At 45.1% G+C, this 23,110-nt stretch overlaps 1 protein-coding gene across 3 annotated transcripts in view; it reads right to left on the reverse strand.

Moving 5' to 3' along the window:
• Window positions 1-23,110, reverse strand: part of PRKAG2 (protein kinase AMP-activated non-catalytic subunit gamma 2) — a 235,492-nt gene that overhangs the window by 30,900 nt on the left and 181,482 nt on the right. For all 3 annotated transcript variants that reach the window (XM_066626921.1, XM_066626920.1, XM_066626922.1), the window contains one exon: window positions 16,633-16,705. In XM_066626921.1, the coding sequence (XP_066483018.1) occupies window positions 16,633-16,705 (73 nt within the window). The remainder of the gene's footprint in view (window positions 1-16,632; window positions 16,706-23,110) is intronic.

A 23,110-nucleotide genomic window follows, 5' to 3' on the forward strand; every position in this document is an offset into this window, starting at 1 on the left:
CTCAGTAGAAGCAGCACTGCTGATAGGGCAGTGATGAGAGTGCCATTTACCATGCAAGCCACCCTTTCAGCAGTGACACCTCAGAACTGTTGAAACGGTGGGCCACATGATAATTGGGCTTTATTATTAACAGTATTTATATACCGCTTTTCAACTAAAGTTCACAAAGCTGTTTACGCAAAGCTGTTTACACAAAGTTCACAAAGCTGTTTCTCTGATTTTTACAGAGAAAAATCAAATAACTAATGGCTCCCTGTCCCAAAAGGGCTCACAATCTAAAAAGATGCAAAAGAACACCAGCAGACAGCCACTAGAACAGACACTGCTGGGGTGAGGTGGGCCAGTTTACTAGCACCATCCTTACAGGAGTGCCACTTCTGCCCATGTGTCACTTCACAGCCTGCTTCTACCCATGTGTTGGTAGTGCTGGGAGAGCCCAACTATCGGGAGGAAAGATAAAATGCTTGGCCTTATGTTTGACACCTGATTTAGAATGTAGTGCCAAACTAAAGATTTAACAAATCACTGGGTCCAGCAGCAGTCAGCCTCTGAATAACAGCTGCAGGGAGCAAAGACAGGAGCAAATGCCTTCTGTCCTGCTTGTGGGCTGCTCCCAGGCAGTTGATTGGCCACAAGTGGAAGAGCAGTACTAGTCTAAATGGGCATTTGAACTGATTTAGCAGGGCTTTTCTTAAAGGCACCAAGTGATTTTACAAAATATCTACACATCTGCTAACGCAGTGATAAATGCAACAGAATTACAAGGACAAAAATACTTCCGACCTCTTTATGCAGCAACCCAAAAATTACAGCAATCTTTCATGTCTTGCTTGCATGAAGTCTTTGCTATATATAGATTTCATGTTAAAAGACATTTCCTAATAAATAAGCTATCACATTCAAGAGACAGAAGAAAATCTCCAGACATAGAAGTTCATTACCATAAATGACTGAAAGGCAGTTGGTGCGCCATGCAAGTCCACAAAAAGAAATACAGATTATACTCTTAAGACAAAGACGGAGAGAATATTAAAGAAAGAACATCAATCTTGACCCTCCTTTCCCCATGACTCAGATGTTTTGGCTATTCTGCAATTTGAAAATGCCTCATAAACCCATATATTTTATACAGGTATCTCTGCATTAACACATATTTCCTTTTTAAATTAAAGTGTAAAATTGTTCCAGGGATGACCAGAGATGTCAGCCACTTCATGCCATCTGCAGTCAACTTTTTGCTGTTGCAAACCTGCAAGACATTTTAAAGATAAATGTAAGTGTACTGCTTCTAGACTAAGAAGTAGTACAAGTAAGAATGTCAAGTGTATGGTCATGAAGAGAGAAGATTCGAGAACCACTGCATTCTGCTCATTGACAATTTAAGTCAGTTGCCAGACAACATAGAAGAGCTACACATTTATATGAATTTCTATAGATTCAGCCAAGTTAATCCAGTGAACTGCAAGCAGGGGATCACATGTGCGAGGCTTCTCAGTATTAAAGACTGGGAAGACTCTCTGAAAACAGAAAAATCACCACAACAGACCTTACTGTTGCACTAGCTTTCTACTGTTTACTTTTACATGGTGAGGAGAGGCAAGTACAGTCTGTTGAAGCACAGGCCAGCCTATTCTATTACATCCTTCTGAAGGATGGGTAGACCCAATCTCAACCGGTCTGTTCTTAAGAACAACATGAAGACAAGTGTGCTGTAGGCAATGGGTATCCCATAGAGAGCCACATTCAAGACATTGCATAATAGAACTTATCCTTAGAATAGTTATGCAATACTCTCCTTTAATGCATTTAAGATGTTTTCAGATATTTTATATACACTGTAAGTGGGTTATACATTATAAGTTTTTCAAGTGGGTGCTCCTCTTATTTAGCAGAGGAGAGTAACTGGCCCTCCTCACCCCAGCAGTGTCTTTTCTAGCCGCTGTCTGCTGGTGTACTTTTATATATTTCAGATTGTGAGCCCTTTTGGGACAGGAAGCCATTAGTTATTTGATTTCTCTGTAAACTGCTTTGTGAATTTTTTTATTGAAAAGCGGTATATAAATACTGTTAATAGTAATAATAATATTTAAGCAACAGTCAGCAGGTAGACTTGTAGCCAATTTGAGCAGATTGAAGGGAATACACCACACTTATGCTAACCAGCTATTTTGATTCAAAGTCCCCACCATATTTTCTCTTTTCTATCACTGATGATCAGGATAAGCTTCTGTTTATCTACATAATCACATTTCCTGTTCTGAAAGTGTTGTGGGTTTGTGGAACGTATACACAGTAATACAATATCCAGACCAGGTTTGTTGTAGCTTCACCCATTTCACAATCAAGACTTCCTTACACCACTTCACGACTGTGAAACTTGGTAAGCCAAATTCTCCAAATAAGTGTACCCATGACAAGTCAAAACCACTAGAAAAGTTACTGGCACAAAGAAAACATGCCACTCATAAGTCATTGCAATCACCTCATCATTAACACGTGAAGCCCCCATTGTAGGCAGCCCAGGCAGCCCAGTGCAAGGGAAGGAGACTTGGAACTGTGTGTTTCCGTTTCATTCCTCAGAGTTCGTTTGTAATTCCAGGGTGTGGGGACCTTCAACAAGTCTCAAGACAAGCAGTAACTCCTTGCTTAGCAACAGAGGTTGCTGTCCACTGAAAAGCAGGGGGGGGCATATCCCTGAACTAAACAGCCAGGGTTATGGAGGTGATGGCTGAACCTTTGTTCTCTGGTCCCCATTGTACCAGACAGCCTATTTCACAGTCTAGTGCAAAAAAAGTGGATGGGGGCTCCATCCAAACAACCCCTCTGACTACTTCTTCCTCATAAGCTGTAAAGTACTAAAAACTTGCAAATACTGCTTCACTGCTTTATTCAGGTGGGGGGGGGGAAGGAAGAGCAGCATCATGCCATATTTACATAAGCACTACAGAGCATGAACTGCAAGTTAAAGGATAAATGGTGGCAGTGGACCAAGCTAGCTAAAAGGGAGTCAAATAATGCATGTTTACTTAGCCTTTCAAGAGACTTATTTACAGTGACAGGTCTTCACAAAGCTCTTAAATTTGAAAGCAGTTTAAGGCTACACAAGTTAGGCCACCACTTAGTGGGGCCAACAGAAGTCTAATGCAAGGCTATACACAGACCAAGAGTACAGGAAAGATTGCAAGCTAGGAACAGAAAGTATGTCCACCTCCAAATAAGCACCCACATACAAAAATCATAATACCAATGGGATGAAAACAAGACACAGGTGTCAGCTCTTTAGAACAAACAATTGTGTTGAGAATACTGTTAACTGATCTAAAAACAGAAGTTGCTCTCACTTGCTCTTCTTCCCCTGAAGTCTCTTTAGATTACATCAATTTCTAAAAACACGAAGTTACAGATTTGTCACGCTACCAATAAATCAAAATCTACAAGTTCAAATCCACAATTTTTTCGCAGCTACACCTTATAGTACATAAAAGAGACAGTGGCCCAAATCCTAACCAACTTTCCAGCACTGGCATAGCGGTGCCAATGGGACGTGTGCTGTATCCTGCAGTTGGGTGGCATTCGTGGAGGCCTCCTCAAAGTAAGGGAATGTTTGTTCCCTTACCTCGGAGCTGCTCCCTTACCTTATGTCGATGCTGGAAAGTGGGTTAGGATTAAGCCCAGTATCTCTTTCATTTGATTATCCATTGTAGCCTATTATGTTGTGCTCAGACTGGGGCAACAATTAGTTTCTTGTAAAAACCCTAATGCAATTTGATCTTCCTTCTTTATAATGAATGTCAGTCACTTAATATCTGTAAAAATGCACCATGTTAATCCATTTCTGCCCAGCCCACAGATGTACAATTTGACCCCTGTTGTATATGTGTAATGTTGGGCAAAAATGGCTTAAAGATCTCCTATTTAACAAAACACACACGCGCACACACACTGATTCTAGAAGCTTTTGTTTTACTCAAAAGATTTTACATTGGGGGGACGGGAACCTGGGTTTGTTTGCAGATATTCCTGTAAGTTTCACATACATGTACTTACTTTCCAAATTCACGAGACATAAACGTGCTGTTTTTGAACTTCCTGACCTGGGATCCCAACATCTCTGTTCATTTTTCAGCTGCCACCAGCCCCTAGCTTACCAGGGCTCCACTCTCTACAAGGCCTTAAAGCAGGGGTCTCCAAACATTTTGGCCAGAGGGCCACATCAAATATCTGGAACGGTGCTGAGGGCCAGAAAAAAATTTAAATATAAAATTTATATAAATTAGAGATGGAACTTAGATGAGTGAATAAATGAATAGGCTCATTCATTCAACCTCTCTGGCCCTTAGAACACCCTCCAGATGCAACCAGAGCACAGTTCCAGTCATGCTTGACCAAGTGGGCCAGAGGCTTTCAGGGGACAAGAGGCTGGCCGGAGGCCGGATTGAGGCTGGCTGTGGGCCACATCTGGCCCCCGGGCCGAGGTTTGGAGACCCGTGCCTTAAAGGAATAGGGATGCTTCCCTTCTAGATTCTCACCTCGAGTCCTGCTCACCATTTGTTAACCTGGCACTCCACCAGACTTCAAGGAAGAAATGAACAGAATGGAAATGAAAGTAGATTTAGGTAGGACAACTTTGGTAGCAATATTTCTCTCAATTAGTTTAATAATGTGATCTAGCTATGATACAGATCTGTGATTTAAGCTCTTCTCCACCAACACCCCCCATGCATGTACACACACACACACACACACACACACAGAATGGCTAGCAGTTGGCCCTATATCCACCAACAAGCCCTATGAGGAAAGGTCGAGGGAACTTGTATGTTCAGCCTGGAGAAGGATGAGAGGGGATACAATAGCACTCTTCAGATATCTGAAGGGCTGTCATATGGAAGAAGGGACAAATTTGTTCTCAACTGCAAGAGAAGAGATTCCAGTTGGACATCAGGAAGAAATTCCTAATGGTCAGGGCAGTTCAGCAGTGGAAGATTGCTGAGGGAGGTGGAGGATTCTCCTTCACTGGCAATCTCCAAGCAGAGGCCTGATAGGTACCAGCTGGAGATGCTCTAGGGCAGGGGTCTAACCTTAAACACTCAAAGAGCCATTTGGACCCATTTTCCAGAGGAAAAAAAACCTCAGGAGCCACAAAACCCTTTTGACATCTAAAATGAAGATAATACTGCATATATAGTTTTTTTTTTACCTTTATGCTCTTATAGGTCCCATTTTAGCCCCCTCTTGTAGCTTTTAGTTAGTTTTGTCATATATTCTTGTCCTGTGTTTTCAGACGCCTGGCCCTCTATGGTATTTTGCCTGATTCCAAGGCCATTCTCTGCCTGGAGAATTATGCCCACTTTAAGCAAATTAGCTCCCCTTCTTTCTCCCAACAAATGACCCTGGTTCTGCCCTGTAGTCCTGCTGGACCCCACCTCCAGAGTAGCTCGCCTGTTCAACCTGCAGAGGTGCCCTCTCCTGCCAGCAGCCTCCCACCACTACAGCAGCCCCTTGGTCCTCAGCAGGTCTTGGGCACAGCAGCCACTGTGGGCCCTATTGCCTTCAAGTGGAAAATTCCTGAGGGCCCTATTGCCTTCAAGTGGCTGCAGCTGTGCAGCACACTCTGCTGGATGCCCAGGCCTTACCCTTAAAGGGGCCACTGCTGACACCACATCTACCTCCTCACCAGATCTTCCAGGATTCCAATACGTATGGCGGTTATGACATCTGCTTATCTTACATGGATACTAAAGAACTCCCCCCACCTTCCAGAGGCACCCTGCTGGAAGGAAAAAAGGACACAGACTCCAGAGGTGGGGAAGAGAAGAAGCCAGAGTGGGGCAGCCACAGGCCAGCTTCTGCCCTGCCTGCCTGTACTCCCTCACTCAGGTTGCAACCCTCTCCACACTATCCTGGGAGTAAGCCCCATTGGCTACAACGGTACTTCTGAGCAGACAAGTTGGTTGGAGCTCTCAGGTTGCAGTCCTCTCCACACTTTCCTGGGAGGAAGCCTCACTGGCTACTTGTAGGTAGACCTGCATAGGACGGGGCTAAGGCTGCAGTCCTCCACACCTTCCTGGGAGGAAGCCTCACTGACTACAGTGGGGCTTACTTGTGAGTAGACCTGCACAGGAGGAGGCTGAGGCTACAGCCCTCCACACCTTCCTGGGAGTAGCCCAGGTACTACATCAGGGCTTACTCTGGAACAGACCTGCACAAGCTCCCACTCACCCGTCCTTGCGCTTGGCCTTGAGCAGGCTCCAAGACTGCCATCCCAGGCACCCTTTCCTGGGAGTAAGCTTCATCTGCTGTAATGGGGCTTACTACTGAGTAGACACACAGGATGTCTCCTCTGCTGTGGAGGAAAAGCCTCTCCTTGCACTGAGTGGGGACCTGTTCAAGGAAAGGCGGGCTGCAAGGGCTTGCAATGGCTGAGGAGGAGGGCAGCTCAGGATTGGCTGGTGGTCAGCCAGTGAAGGGCCCTGAGCCATTCCAACAGAAAAAGCCAGGAGCCTGCTGGATGCTGATTGGCTGAGCCTGCTGGAGAGTTGGGGAAGGGAAAAACAGGGAGCTTAAGCCTGCAGAGCGGGCAAAATTGAAAAGGGAAACCAATGTGGAGCAGGTGGTGGTGAAGAGAGAGGAGGGCAGTGAGCTCAGGGGACTGAGGGAAGTAGCCTGCCCTCCCAACACAGGTGCCTCCTGTTAACCCCTTTGCCACTTTCACCTGGAGGAGCCGCAGCCGAAAGAGCCACATGCGGCTCTAGAGCAGCAGGTTGCCAACCCGTGCTCTAGGGGAATTTCCTGCTACTGGCAGGGGGTTGGACAAGCTGATCTTGTAGGTTCATTCCAACTCTACAATTCTATATACAGTACTCTTTAGAGCTAAGCTTTAACTTAGGGGTTTCTGGAGGGAAGCTCATAGCAAGATTTCTAGTAATTATTTAAACTTACTTATGGAAACAAAGCCAAAATACAAAAACAAGATCTCTACACTTCTCCACCCAATATGGGCAGATAATTCCTTCTGTTTAAAAAGAGAAACACCTATTCAGACTTCAACCCCAGCAGCATAATGAAATGAAATTTGCATGCTACAAGTGACTTCACAGGTCAGAAATAAACACCTCAAAGACAATCCTGAACTAAAGTGCATAAAAGACCATCACATTCTAAACAAATTTTTCTCTCCTTCAGGTTTTAAGATTCACATCAACTGAAGTTTAAGAAAGTCTTTAACTTTCCAAGAACTATACAGGTGTACCCCTGTATCCACAGGTGTTCCATTCTGGAACCCCCCGCAGTTAAGGGAAGCTGTAGATATGGGTGAATGCCACCCCACCGTCCACAGCCAAGGGGAGCCCCAGAGGGTCTTCTGAGCTCAGAAGAGACCATGTACACCTATCAGTGATCTCCTCCGGGCTCAGACTGACTCTGAAAGTAAAAAACACATGACTTGTGTTTTTTTTTTTCAAAAAATCAGAAGTGATGTTTTTAATGCCTTATAAGGCATTAAGAGGCTCAGGAAAGCTGTCCGAAAGCGAGGGGAGCAGAGCTCCCCTCGCCACTGGAGGGGGCTATAGATCCAATCTACAGTTATGGAATTCACAGATATGGGGGCTCCCTGTACCAGATAGTTCTCTCTATAGCAACGTCTATACTGTAGCCCACTGCCTATCCCCTTTCAAACAATACTCATCATCTATGAAGGAGACATCAGATCACCTGACTCATTTTCTTCAGACAAGAATTAAGAAATTTTATTTTCTACAAAGAATTTGACAAATTCTGGTTGTTAACAGGTATTTACATTATCCTCTGACCATTGAGGCACATGTTGCATCTAGGCTTGTGCTAAGCCTTGCTGTACTTTCAGCTCTCCTATGGAATTATTCTGTGCAATTCAAAATAAGTCACTTTCACACAGCTATCTTCCTTGCCCATCTGTCTGCAGAACTGAAAACAGAGACAACAATTGCAGCATACTACTTCAGTAATAATTGCCAAGGTGTTGCAAAAAGCATTCACAATTGTAAATGGCCCTATATGAATTCAGGTTCTAACTGAATATTATCAGAACCCATACACAAGCAATTTATGTCTTTCAGTTCCACTTTTCAGAAATGTCATGGCGGTGCAGAGAAGGGGAAACCAGTATCAGATACTCCAATCTGTCAAGCTGTTCTTAAAAGGCACAGGAACCACACAAGAACTTCTGTGCAATGATCTCCATTGTTCTGTGATGCTGCCAGAACCAATTCCAACAGCTTTTATTCATCAAATTGCAACTGCTTCAGCCATCCCTCAACCCTCCTACTAGTTATCTGAGGTGAGGGTGTGTTTTCTTCCTGCTGTGTTCACAAAGTTCCCCAGAGTAAGTTGGGAGGCTTCTCACCACTGCCAAATGTTTGTGACTTAGCCACAGTCTTGCTACCACAGCACCACCTTCCGTGAGAGGTCCCAAAGATTAAAAGACCTCACAACACCTTCTAAATACTGCTAGTGTGACAAGCTGTGTGACTACCATGATTTGGACAGGGGGACTGGGATGGGGACGGGGACAGGGACAAGCTAAAGCCTGTTGCAAAAATAACTAGCAGCAAGTGGAAGGCACAGGGGGATGGAATGTAGTGGTGGTAGGGTCAACAAAAAGGACTCCTAGGGCATCATGAGTCAGTTACTTTAATGAGGTATTGGCCCACGTACCAGTCACTTGAGTGAACTATCACCCAAGACAGAGAGTAAAGGTGTCTCTTTATTCTCCCAGAAGAAAGCAATATGAAAAACCAGAGAGTTCAAATTTAATTTCTGACTATTACACATTAAGCTTATGCTTTTCTACCAAGCTCAAGTTCCATATAGAATCCCTTCAGTACTGTATCTACTGTATGGCTTGGGGTGGAGAAAGCCTAGCATCACAGACTGGGCCCCTTGGAAAATGTCTAGCTATGAACACCAGTACTTCTGCTGTAAGGGTTTTTCCTGTTCTGGACGCCACACTGATCTGTCTCCAGGGGTGAAGCACTAAAACTTACAGCTTCTGCTCCTTTCCCAAGGAGCCATCAGTCTTTGGTGGGAGAGGCAGGTCTTTCTAACAGGCCACACATCCTGTGGAGTTTTGAAGGTACATAAAGCCTAAATTCTACCAAGTGAGGATCTATCCATAACAAGGAATTAATTTAGCCTCCCCCATCTGCAGATCCCCTTTCTACTGATCAGACATACCAAACTGAATATCTGTCCTGTTATGTGTATAGCACCAGAGACAGGCCCATGAAATTCTGAGCCACAAGGGGGAGAAGCACCACATGCCTCAGGTTAGATGTTAAAATCCTACAGAAATATAAGCTGGGGGGAGATCAACACCAACAGAACCCCTACCCTGTCTTAATCACCTACCACTAGCTTCATGCACTCAAAATTAGGCAATTGCTCAACAGGATGGCCAGGCAGAAGAATGGACTCAAAATAAATAAATACAACACCTCCTCTCCATTTCCCAGAACTTGCTAGCTACTGCACTTAGAATCCTGGTGGGCAGCAGAACTAGAATGATTCACCCCATTTTCACCCACAGATCTCATCATAACAATGCTACAATACTACTTGTGTCAACAGTTCCAAGTATGGCAATAACGTGTTCCTCAGTTAAAACATATTTCAATTCTTATTTTCATAATCACACTAGGAAGTTTAATTTTAAAAAGTTTGCCCATCATGTGTAGTGAGTTAAAACACAATTTTCTACATTTTATACATCACAGAAAAATATGACTGATGTATTTATCTGTTGTGAGAAGGTATTTTGGTTTCTTAAGAGGCTTTCAAAAGTATTCAAAGAAAAAGAAGTCATTTTTTTTAAGTCTAGATCCAAGGAAATGTTCAAAATATTGCATTAAAATACTAGCGTACTATAGAAAGCAAGGGTCATCTGCATGTGCGCACACTTGTACACACGGTTATCAATGCCATGAAGTCATGTTTTTTTAAGTCTAAATCCAAGGAAATGTTCAAAATATTATTGCATTAAAATATTAGCGTACTATAGAAAGCAAGGGTCATCTGCATGCGTGCACACTTGTACACACGGTTATCAATGCCCTGAAGTAGCTGATACCACCACTCATGAAGGGGGTATGTGTCCCACCACCCTCCCAGAAATGACAAGTCCTAAGTACTAGGAGACAGGGGCAAACGAGGAGCCCTCTACCTGGACACAATTATTCCATTATATCCAGGAAGTCAACTCTTCCCACTGCAGGCACACGTCATTTGCATCATTTCTATTCCAGAGCACTCTTTCATTCATCCTTCTTAACTACTCTGCCACTTGGGAAAGCAGCAGGCACTTAGTGAATTAAGGAAGCAAGTGCCTACTTTCACATAGGAAGAGGCATCTCTTAAAATTAGCAAAGAGGGCATTGTAGCTCTCTTGCTGGAGTCAGGGCACAAAAACTGGAAGCCTACCTTACTCCTGAGTAAAAGTGTATAACCCACAAATCATCAGATTGTAAAAATCTTACCGAGGACTATACATTTCATTCCCCATCATACAACGGCTAGACTTGCAAGCAAACATCAATTTGATAATGAACAGCGGTATTCAAGGAGGGGACAGGGAGAAAACAGCAGATGAATCCCCTTGAGCTGGGATCCAGCACCTTTTGTTTCCCTCTCATTCAGGAACAAGCTCATTTTGTTTCTTGCAAAAAAGGCAACCATAAGTAAGGTAAATATTTTTTGCCATGAGCCAACATAATAGTTCCATCTCCAATGTAAATTCCAGGTAACCACGAAACCCCTAGGTAACAGTGTACATATTAGTTCACAACCAAACCCACTGGGTCATCTCTCCCCACCCCAAATATCCTGGGTTGCTGTGCAACCAACAGGGAAAAGCTGGATATGGAAAATGCATCTTACCCAGCCTTATCACAACTGTGGCAAGACACCTTTGGCAAAAGCCTCAATTTAGCTTGCACCATATTTTGTTTTATTAGCATCTAATAGAAATGAAAAGCTTAACTGCCACACAGTATGTTCTTTGCAGTCCTTTCAAGACTGTTCAAGCCCCAGCAACAGCTGTCTATGTCCATTTATTACTTTATCACACATTTGACATTGTAAAAAGAAGCCAAAGTTCAGAATGAGAAGTGTTAGCATCTTTAAAGCACTGGTCTAAGCTGACATAGATATGTACAGCTATTGCAAAAAAGTAATCCATAAGTAGTGACCACCACCAAAGCAGAAGTGCTGTTGATTCTCATAGATTTCTCTCAGAGAAGTGGAATTCCTGCAATAATTTCAAGGCAAGATCCACATCAAAATCAGTCTGTTTGATCTCTTATGCCACTATGGAAGTTGCTGGCTTCAGAAATTAGGCTCGTCTTTCATGAGGTGGTCCAAGAATCAAACATATTTTAACATGTTATTTCATTAAGAGAGGACTGCAAAAATCTTCCCATGTCCATCCAAGTTCACCTTGTATTTCAAAGGAAATTGTAGAAAAATATCTAAACATACATAGCAATGTGTTGGTTTTTTGTTAATGAAGAAGAAAAAACTCTTTGGACAAGTTAGTATTTTCTTTAAAATTCATGTTGCTCATAGTTCCTAAGAGTCCAATAAACAGTGCTGGGAAAAAGAAAAAAAGGCTTCTTTGTGAAAGATACATTTTGATAAAAGGTCAGCTATGAGCATAAACACAAAAAGCATTTGTTAAAGTTAGCCATCTTATTAAAAAGTGAACTTTATCAAAAACAATGTGAACTTCAACTGGTCACATTAAATCATTTACAGTGCAATCCTATGTATATCTACACAGAAGTAAACCACACTAACTTCAATGGAACTTACTTCCAGGTAAGGATGTAGCCTTTAAAAAACTTTCAGTAACAATGTAGGCGGTCTAGTGTGTTAATAAGAAATGCATACTACAGGCTTCTTGCCTAACAGTCCATACCAAATTTATACAGGCTATCCCAAATCTACGTTGAAAGCAAGAACAAACATTACAGCTTCCATCAAAGCAAATGGACAACACTTCCAAAACACACCAAACTAGTCCCCAAAAGATCTCATTTAAAGTCAGGTTTTGAAGCTTGCTTTTAACAGCAGAAGGTATATCCCAATTCCCCAAGACAATGGGACAGGATGACTGCACCAGAGACGTAAAGCCAGCAGCCAGTTTCTGAATTGCTACAGAAAACTGTTTACCTTCTTTCCACACCCCTCCCAGTTGTGGCAAGCTATAATATCCTTATATCTCTTTAAACATGAACTTCTTTTTTTCAGGGCACAAGAAACGTCCAATTCTTGTGCTACAACTTCAACAGCATCTCTTAACTCAATACTACCGTGTTTCCCCAATAATAAGACCTATCCCGAAAATAAGCCCTCCCCTTACTGTGTAAGATTCCTCTAAAATAAGCCCTCCCCCGAAAATAAGCCCTATTGAGATTGCTACTGTAGTGAAGGTGATCCCCTGCGCTACACGCTACATTACGGTACCCTCTGTATGCACCGTCCCGTCCCCCCCGGGTGAAACGCACGCCGTGCTCCGAGCTGCATCCAATCAGAGCTGCAGCAGTGAGCGCGTCATCCTGTTCTTCCCCAGTGATTTGCTTGCTGGCGCCATTGAGAGCAGTGCCGCGGAGGAGAGCTGAGGCAGGACAACATAAAAACCCGGTATGTAAGCGGGAGTGAGGGGGCATGATGGAGGATAAAAGAAGAACTCAGGAGGCATGATGGAGGATAAAAGGGGCATGATGGAGGATAAAAGAAGAACTCAGGAGGCATGATGGAGGATAAAAGGGGCATGATGGAGGATAAAAGAAGAACTCAGGAGGCATGATGGAGGATAAAAGGGGCATGATGGAGGATAAAATAAGCACTCAGGGGGCATGATGGAGGATAAAAGAAGAACTCAGGGGGCATGATGGAGGATAAAAGAAGAACTCAGGGGGCATGATTTGTTCACATTTACCTGTTTATTAAAATTGCTGTCAATGTTCATTAAAATAAGCCCTCCCCTGAAAATAAGCCTTCTGGTGTTTTTCTGTCCAAAAATAATAATAAGACAGTGTCTTATTATTGGGGAAACACGGTATAAGCAACTCTCTAGTTCCCTAACCTTGCCGCACCTATGTTGAACAAGATGGGCACTGTTAAGCCAGAAGAAGGGACACATTTGTTTTACAAGGCTTTCTAGAAAAGCATTTGTGCTCTAGGGCAGCTTGCTTTACCAGGCTTGATACACACACTTGCTTCACTTTTTGAGTACTATTTCTGCAAGGCTGTACATGAAAGAGTCTCTACTCAGCAAGACTGCCTACTCCCAAAGGGCTTTAAAGGGTAACGCTAAGGGTGCCAGATGACCCTTATTTTAACTCACTGACCCTTATTCCAGAACATCACAGTCCATCAGAACACAATAACTATCCATTATGTGTATTGGAACCACAGAAGATCTGGTGAGGAGGTAGAATGTGGTGTCTGCAGTGGCCCCTTTAAGAGTTAAGACCTGGCCTTTCAGCAAAGGCTGTGCTGCACAGCTGCAGCCACTAGAGGCAATGAGCTCTCTAAGGATATAAGGAGCACCTGAGGCCAGGAAGTGGGTGTGGGTTGTAGAAGGAGTGCAGGTTGGAGAGGAGACTGACTAGGCTTATTGACTTTGGCTTGGATACTCTGATTTGACTTACTTACCTGAAATCTAACTTAGGACTGTGACTTGGTTTATTGACTGGACTTTGGCCTGGATACTCTGACTTTGTGGCTAACTGGACTGTTGACTTATGGCTGGGCATAACCAACTTAACTTACGGTTGACTTAACCTACTGGACTGTTGACTTACGGCTCTGCCTTGTGGACTGACCTTCTAGCTAACTGATTATCTGGCTCAGTAATGGACTGACTAAGGGACTACTCGAACAGGTTGTGGAGAGCTGAGGTGTGCTGCTATACCTGGAAGGACTGCTGCCTTAGGAACTACGAGGAGGGATCCCTGCAGTTTAAACAGACAAGCTACCCTGGTGGTGGAGTCTAGCAGTACTGCTGTAGAGAACTGGGGCCATTGTTGGGGAACGAAAGGGGAGCTAGTTAGCTTAGAGTGGGCATAAGTTCCCTAAGTGAGGCTTGGATTGGGAATCTGGCAGAACATTATGTCAACATCACATCTCCAGAAGAATTGCTTTTTCATAATTTTGATTTGGCATCATTGGTATGAGCTATCCCTCTAAGAAGGCTGATTAAAATGGGTGGCTTGTCTAGATGGCCTATGCATACTCCAGAAACACTATTTCAAGATCTCCAAGGGCTGCATGTGGCAGGTTATTATTATTATTAACAGTATTTATATACTGCTTTTCAACTAAAAGTTCACAAAGCGGTTTGCCAGTTCAGTGGATTTTTTACACAACCATGTAAACCAGTGTTATTCTGGAGTGCATTCAAGACAAAGGGGCTAGTCACTGAGGGGAATTTATGGTACTGTGGAGCTGTCTGTTTACCAAGACTAAAGGACGCACGCATCTAGTCTATGGAAATATGTACTGTTCTTGAGGAACCACCTTGTTACTGATGTGGTGGGTCATTTCAGTATGACCAAGAGTCAGTTCTATGGGGCTGACTGCAGCCCATGCAACTAACTGCCCCAAACCCATCACATAAGCAATTTCTGTACCTGTTCCTGGTCTCAGTTTCATACAACTTATCAGATTAGCCATTTTCCACAAGAGTGTGCTGAACAGGTAAAAGAAAATGGGGAAGGTACTGAAAGGGTATCTAGCAGAGTGAATTACTGCCATGGAAGTCAGAGCACATGGCATCAATCTTTAGACTAGGATTTTTTTTAAATCAAGTGTAGCTTGCCATGTCACAACAATGCAGAGAAGAAAAGCTACATCTACTAAAATTCAGCCACTATATACCTAAATACAATCATTACAGCATTAAAGCCCAGAAATGGGTAGATATATAGATGATCCTACACTTAAGGTGCCAGGTTTCAACTTACCTCGACAGCACTGGAAAACGCTGAACAGGATCCGTACCCTACATGGTGTGAGTCAGGACTCAATATTTTAAAGGGGGCTAGTATCTACCCCACAGTGTGATTGCGGGTTCTCCCACCAAACCATATACTACATTGTGTCTGGCTCAAACTGAGGGTGTATACTGGCCCACGGTCTGACTTTTTCCAATGAAGGCAACTCTGTCCTTGAATAGCTGGATGAACTGGATATTGACATTTGACCTAGGCTAATCTAATTGATATATAAGTTCATCTATTATATGCCATATGATTGATCGATCAATCAATCAATAACGTTCTCCACTAGCATAATGGAATAACTATTTTAGATGGTAAGCTCTCAGGAGCCGGGTCCAAGGGCTTCTCTTTTTTGCCGTACAGTGCCATATACACCAATGCAGCTGTACAAACAGACACAATTAACAGTACAATCTTATATGTGCCTACTCAGAAGTCCCAGTATGTTCAACAAGACCATGTTCCAAGAAAGCTTGTATAGGGCTGCAGCCTTCATTACCGTCACCACATACTGCAGGACTGAGGCTGTCTATTCTAACTTAGCTGAGCAAAAAGGTCATTTTCCCCCACATCTACATTGGATGCATGGAACATTCCTGTGATTATCCTACTACATACTTTGACCTGGTGGCTACAGAATGCACTGCAATAGCTTGTCCCTGTCTCATTTCTCTCCCTTTATAGATAAACCCCTTGGGATAGGTTCATTCTCTTTTCTAAAAGCACTGTGTAGAGGTTGAGTATCCCTTATCCAGACTCACTGGGACAGGAAGGTGCCTGGATTTGTCAGGGTTGCGGAACAACTGCATAAATATAATGAGAACTGCTTCCTTCCCCCCCCCCCCCATTACCCATATGGTCTGGACAGGTCCACAACACAGAAAACAAAACTGACAGCCTGTACCTACTCTGTAAGTAGGAATGAGCACAAGACCTTCCAGCATTTACACCGCAGGAGACAAGCCTTGGACAAAAAAAGTCTGGATTTCAGAAGAGATTGCGGGTGTCTGGATAAGGGGTAATTGCTCTGTATACAGAGGCTACAGTGGTGTGTGTGCTATCAGTGTGCCCACCCCCTCCCAGGCCACGGAGAGTGGCACAAAAAAACCCTCCTGATGTCTCACATCCAGGCCGCTTCAAGGGAGGTAGTGGCATAGCTTGAGGAGGCAAGGCACTAAATTTTGCAGGGAGCCTCATAGTGGAGTGCAAGTGGCTTCTTCTCCTCCCCTTCGGGGCCATTCTGGGCAGGGTATATGCCTGTTTCCCCCCCTCTGCCCAGAATAGCCCCGAAGGGGAGGAGAAGAAGCCACTTGCACTCCAGTCCATGGTGAGGCTTCCTGCAAAACGTAGTGCTTTGCCCCCCTCTAGCTATGCCACTAGAGGGAGGGGTGCTGCAGGAGGCAGGATCACACCCTGCTCCCCTTAAGGGGTCTGAGACCCCCCACCCCTCCAAAGCTCCCTGCAGAACTAGTGCTTTGCCCCCCTCCAGCTAAGCCACTGGAGGGAGGGGTGCAGCAGCAGGCAGGCTCACACCCCTGCCCCCCCTCAAAGGGTCTGGAGGCTCCCCAACCAGCCAGCCCACCCCTCCCCTTACCTTCATCCTCGAGCTCCAGTTTCTCCAGCATCCCTTCGGAGGCGGCCGGGGGGGACTGAGGCGGGGCGGCAGCCTGCAGGGGGAGGGAGACACAAGAGAGAGACGGCGGGATCAGCAGCATCCAGGCGCGGGGCTCACGGGGCCCGAGGCGGCATCCCCACCCCGGGCGAGGGGAGAGGAGGGCGGCTGGCTTGGGGATGCCTGAGGAAGGGCACTGACTGAGGCGGGGCGGAGCCAGGCCGAGCCTGCCCCCTCCCTCGCCGCCGCCGCCACCGCCTTAACTCCCTCAGGCCAGCGCCCCTCCCACGCAGCCGCAGTGTGGCCGTTAGAGCCCACCAACTGTCGCCCGGTGGCCGTTGGCGCTTTGAAGCTGCACTGGGTGTGTGTCCCCCACCAGCGCGGTGGAACGTTCCATGCTCCCCCGCCTCTAGGAAGGGAGGGCGATACCACTTTCTGGAAATGGGGGGAGTGAGGGTGAGAAGGTGGGGGTTTTCCATAAGGCTATGGGGTAAAAGCCCCTCCTTTCGCCCTTGCCTCCCATAGCTGTTCCAGTCAGGAGCCCGTTTGAGGCAACAGCTTTTTAAGAGGAGAGGTAACACCTGAGGCAGACCCCCCCTCCCTTGGCATTGGTCTGGGCCACTGTGCCTTCACCTGCATGGGCAGCAACGTGAAGGTGGACTGCACCACTGCTTGGTGTAGAGGAGGAAGAGGCTCAATGCCTCCTCCTCAAACTGTCCCACTGTCTGGGAGGCTGGCAGTTGAAGGGGGCCTTAGGTCAACTTCTCCCCACAGTATATGATTTCTCCTCCCGTCCTCCTCCACCAGGGGTCAGGAGCAGGGACCTGTGGTAGGTGGGGAGGTAGGTGAGGCAGTGCCTCCCCACCTGAGCCCTTCAAAAAGCACCACTGCTGTCGTGTGAGGCACCCAAGCACCCACAACCCATGCACTCTGCTTGGGCGCCTCACACGACAGCGGTGGTGCATTTCAAAGGACTCTGGTGGGGAGGCTCTGCCCTCACCTGCCTTCCCACCCACCGCACATCCCTGGTCAGGAGGCACAACAGGTTTCTATCAGGGACGTGTAGTGGGTGGGGAGGCAGGTGAGGCAGAGCCTCCCCACCTGAGCTCTTCAAAAAGCGCCACTGCGTGACATGCTCAAGCACACTCAAGCCACGCACACAGCGCGTAGGTTGAGTGTGCTTGAGCACCTCACAAGATGGCGACGGTGCTTTTTGAAGAACTCAGGTGGGGAGGCTCTGCCTCACCTGCCTCCCCACCCACTACACGTCCCTGGTTTCTATGGATATGCCTGTAGTCTCCCCAACACCTTAAGGCAGGCCACTCAGATACCCCCCACTCCCTTACACCTGTGACATATCTACCTGCCTTGGGTCTCCACCATCTTAAGTCTCGCATCACATCAAAAAAGAATGTCTCACATACTGTATAACCCAGGGGTGTCAAGCCTGTGTCATACAGAGGGCCAAAGTTAGCATTCATGGTGCCTGCTGAGGGCTGGAAGTGACATCATTGAGCAGATGATAGCCAGAAATAAGCACTTGGTTCTCACATACAAACTCATTAACTGCAAACGACTGAAGAGAAAAATGTGCAAATCTTGTTCCTATCTTCAAGATATGAAAGTGCCCAATTCTCACGCTGGGAGAGCCCAATTATAGGGAGCTGGATAAATTGCTTTGGGGGGCTGCATTCAGCTTGTGGGCCTTATGTTTGACACCCCTGGTATAAACTTTCTTTCGTCTATAGCAGGGCTACTCAAATCCAGGCCCAGTGGCTGAATCTGGGATTCAGACAAACCCATCCACCCGGTGAGCGGACCTTGCCGTTCTGCCTCTGTGCGGCTCGTCATCTGTATAGACCTAGGCACCAGGATGATATGGGCAGTCACATCTGCCCAGAAGTCCTGTCACACAGCCTTCTGGGACACTAGGCAACAAATACAACTGCCCAGAGCATCCTGGTACCCAGGTCTACCCAGATGACAAGCTGTGCAAGGGCGGAACAGAAAGCTGTGGTCTGGACGGGGACTGCATTCCATATGCACAACGGTCGCAAGTTTGGGCACCACTGGTCTATAGCACAGCAGTCAATAGAATATGGATTGCATGTGCTGAGTGTGAGTCTATCCTCATCAATCCAGCAGAGCACTTGAGGGACACAACCTAGATTGGTTTGTTGTTCTGAGTGTTACGTCCAAGCATGAAGGAAGAAGGTAGATTCTTGTTTCCTTTTTCTCCATGAGGTACATGTAGCTACTACATGGAGTCTTAGCACCCAACTGCTGGAGGCCCTGGGGCAAAGCTCTGCACTAGGGCCCCCCAAAGGAACCCTTCTGCTTCAGAGGGTTCTGCTTCAGCCTGGCCTCTGACATCACCCATTACCACATGAATATATCCTTCACTGTAAAGGGCAGGTTGTCAGGTTTCTTTCCAAGTCTCTCTTTCTCTCCCCTTAAATACTTGGGACAGATCCTGAACAGTTTAGAGACCTGACAAAAAAAAAAAAGCACTCTGGAGGGTGGCTTCTGTAGTTTTACAAGTACATGCACACTTGTACTTCCCTGCCTATTCTAAATGAATAGCATGCTTAAGAGTGGATCCACTTAAAAAGCGATTAAAACTAGAACATGCAAAATAGGCTTATTAATATCTTATATTATATAAGAGTCGCTTATTACAAGGAAGGCTGGTCCAGAGCAGATATTAGTCAAATCACAGACAAATAAGAATTAGCTTATAGTCCTAGTCATAACAGCTCATCAAAATCCAGTTTCCTACTTCTCCAAGGGGTTGGCTTTCTATATTTAAGAAAGAATAATGAGCAGAATCCTTAGAAATTACTGAACTTCTGCAGAAAATGCCTGTGTAGAATGTATTTGAGTTTATAGTCTCCTCTTCTGTCCAAATGCCAAATAGACTAGCTTGAGCACTAGATGGAGTGAGGCAGCACAGCAATACTAGGTACACGTGTATTCTAAGCATGTCTGCAGCTGCTAACTGCCAGTTCCTCCTCTCAGCATTCATTGCAGGCTTTCCCAGATAAGATCCAACTTCTGTCTCCTACCCCAGAATCAACACCTCAGGCTGTCTTTGTCTCATTGACCACACAGAAGAAGCAAGTCACCAGATTCTCTTCTCAGGTAAATGCATAGGGTTCTAAAGCCCTCCCCCCCCTCCCAGGCTCCTTCTCAGGACCCTCATGGAGTCAAGGAGGCTAGTAAATGGTTCTTATTAGCATAACAGAAGCCTGGATCCACCCCTTGCTTTAACTTCAGCATATGAGATACTTAATATAAAGAGCTGGCCATTTAAAATACCAGCATACATGTTCAGTTGCTCTAAAACAGTGTTCCTCAACCAGTGGCATGAGTACCACCAGTGGTACTTGAGGTGGTGTCTGATGGTACTCATGTGATCCATGGACACTTACCACCTGCCTACGAGACTAGAAACACAACACAACAAACAGCAACAGGAGGCTTCAAAGCATGTTTTTTCACACTTGGAAGAGCTCTCCTGTCCACCCTGAGCCTGATACTGGTGTGTGTTGTATTGCATCTGCCCTCCCAACCTAGAAGCAACTGGCAATGATGTCATCACCAGTTACTTCCGGTGGTATTTCAAATAGGTGGACCATGTGAAGTGCTACAGTGGAAGACAGACATTGAGAAACACTGCTCTAAAACTTTCAAAACTCATTTCCTAATCCTGTAACAGTAGCAATATGTTAAAACAAAAGCAATGGAGGCAGCCGTGAATATAGTTCTTAACAAGTATTCCTGATCCCATCTTCTTTTGCCTGCAAAAGAAAAGTTGTCAATTTGGATCTGAAGGAACCTTACTGTTACCCATGTCATATGTGAGGATTTTTCCTTTGGCAGACACTAAGCCAGTATTTTCCTGCAAGGCTCAGAAGCTGCTCCCTCACTCCTGTATGCCATCAGCCACTAGACTTCAATAGGAGCATTCATATTTCTCAGAACACAGCTTTCTCCTCCTCCTCACTATGCTGTGACAGCGAAGCCACTGCAGTTTAGGAATGCCCCTAGACGCAACTGTAGCACTTCAAAAGGAGTCACAGAGGACATGGAGAGAATACTGACTGCTAGAAAGCAGCAGATGGGCAAGGGATGCTGAAGCTCAGCAAGTTCTCAAATGAGGAACAGGACTAGCTTGATTAGAATAAGAGGGACCCACTTTATAGAGCCACAAAGCAAACTCAGCTACTTGGGCAACCTCAGCCCACTGTTCAGTTGCTTTTGTTGTTATAATTAGTTTGTGGATTTATACCCCACTCTCTTCTGACTGTGTTTTTTCTACACATTAATAGTCTTGCCCACAATCTAAAAAATGGTTTGGGGAATAAAAGTGGTCAAATGAAAATTGAAGCAATGCTTTAAATATAAAATCAACTAAAAACACACACAAAGAACTCAGTCTTTGGCGAGATGGAGTTCCTAAGGCTCTGTTCATGAACCAAGGCAGATGTCAGCTTCCAGAGCCTGGCATGTTCCTCTTCAGTTTGGCACACAGCATTACCAAACAGATTTAAGAGTACAAAGGTGAGAAGGGAAAGAAGCTTTAAAAAGGTCCGATGTCAACTCTGCAACTTTCACTTACAAGATAAAATCTTTACATTTGTTCTGTTCTCATGGAAGCTGTACAAGTACAAGAACCCCAGAAAGAGACAGATGGGCATGTTTTAAATGCACTCTCAGAGGAAGCAATGTTGGAGGCAGTTGCCATACTTTGCAAGTATAAACTAGACAAAAAGACCTACTGTGCCTGTGGGTGTTTTAGAGCAAAAGCCAGAAAGCAGCTGCCGCCATTATTTCTCCTGCTATTCCTAGGCTATTTAGGATTCTCTCATGTAATTCAGTAAAAACTTCATTATTTATGACAGAATGATGTATGGATTAAGAGTTTTACCCTGAAAATATAACTTAGAAATTCATCTTACTGTAGATTGAAATGAAATTCTAATGTTACTGTACATACTACAAGTGTTGGGAAAACATGACAATGGCTTCATCATCTGCTCAGTATTCATATAAGCAGTAGAAAAAGATTTGTGGCAGGTTCACTTCTTGTTGGCTTCTCGCTAAAATGCTGGCCATTATGCTAGCTGTCTTTGGAATAAGGTGTGTGGCAGACGCAATATAGGCCTTATGCTTTGGATACTATTATCTGTGCCACTTCAAGGTTGGCATGGGAGTGGGTGCCAGGAGGGAGAACTTGCTATTTGACCTGCTGTAGTGGAATGGCCTCTAGAGCAGACATCACACATAAGGCAAAGAACTGTTTGTTTCAGGGTGCAATATCTACATGGGGACACCTACCCCCTTTGACTAAAAACAGCTGAAATCAAATATGTTATTTGCCTAGAAAACCTAAATGGTTATAAGATATCTTGTAGATATTGCACCCTAAAACAAACAGTCTGTTGCCTTATTTTGGAAATGGGCTTATTTTAGAAATGGATTTTAGAAATGGGCTATGTCAGATGCAAGGGAGGGCACCAGGATGCAGGTCTCTTGTTATCAGGTGTGCTCCCTGGGGCATCTGGTGGGGCCACTGTGAGATACAGGAAGCTGGACTAGAGCCAGTGGGGCTGTTCTTATGTTCGATGTCTGCCCTAGAGGCCATTCCACTACAGCAGGTCAAATAGTTCTCCCTCCTGCCACACACGCTATATCCCTCAGTATAGCAACCAGATCCACTTTCCCCTGCATTTCCAGGGGAAGGAGTATGGGAAAAAAAGTGTCTCACAACCAGTGATACAGGTACCACCAGTGGTACTTGAGGTAGTGTCTGGTGGTACTTGCAGGACCCCTGGACACCTGCTGCCTGGCAGCAAGATCAGGAATGCAACACAACAAACAGCAATAGGAGACTTGGTGGGCAGAGCTCCAAAGAATGCTTTTCCACACTCAAAAAAGCCCTCCCACTCATCCTTAGCACCCACTCACAGGTGTTTGTCTTGTTGCATCTGGCCTCCAAACCCAGTAGTTACTGGCGATGTTGTCATTGCCAGTTACTTCTGGTGGTACTTTGAATAGATGAACCATGTGAAGTGGTACGGCAGAGGACAAACCTTGAGGAACAATGAAATAGAATGCTCAGAGTGAGACAGCCATTTTCTTTTACAAGAATGTGCACCTTGACAAGACCATCTGAGTACTGTGTATTTGTCTCTTGTTGCCCTATCATCTCATTCTATAATCAGCAGATTATAATCAGCAGATGTGGTCCAAGTGGATCTGCTATCTAACTCAGTGCAGATTCATTGCTCCTGCCAAAGTGCAGTAACTCCCCATTTTTTATAAAATGTTTTTTTACATCTCATGTTACTATTACTGTCATCATTGTCTCCTCCTCCTCCTCCTCCTCCTCCCCCCCAACTGTTTAAGGCAGGTGGGCAAGTGAGGAGGGAGTAGAGTGATCCTGGAGCACTTCTTG

This window comes from Tiliqua scincoides, chromosome 5 (genome assembly GCF_035046505.1).
Source record: "Tiliqua scincoides isolate rTilSci1 chromosome 5, rTilSci1.hap2, whole genome shotgun sequence".
Classification (NCBI taxonomy): domain Eukaryota; kingdom Metazoa; phylum Chordata; class Lepidosauria; order Squamata; family Scincidae; genus Tiliqua; species Tiliqua scincoides.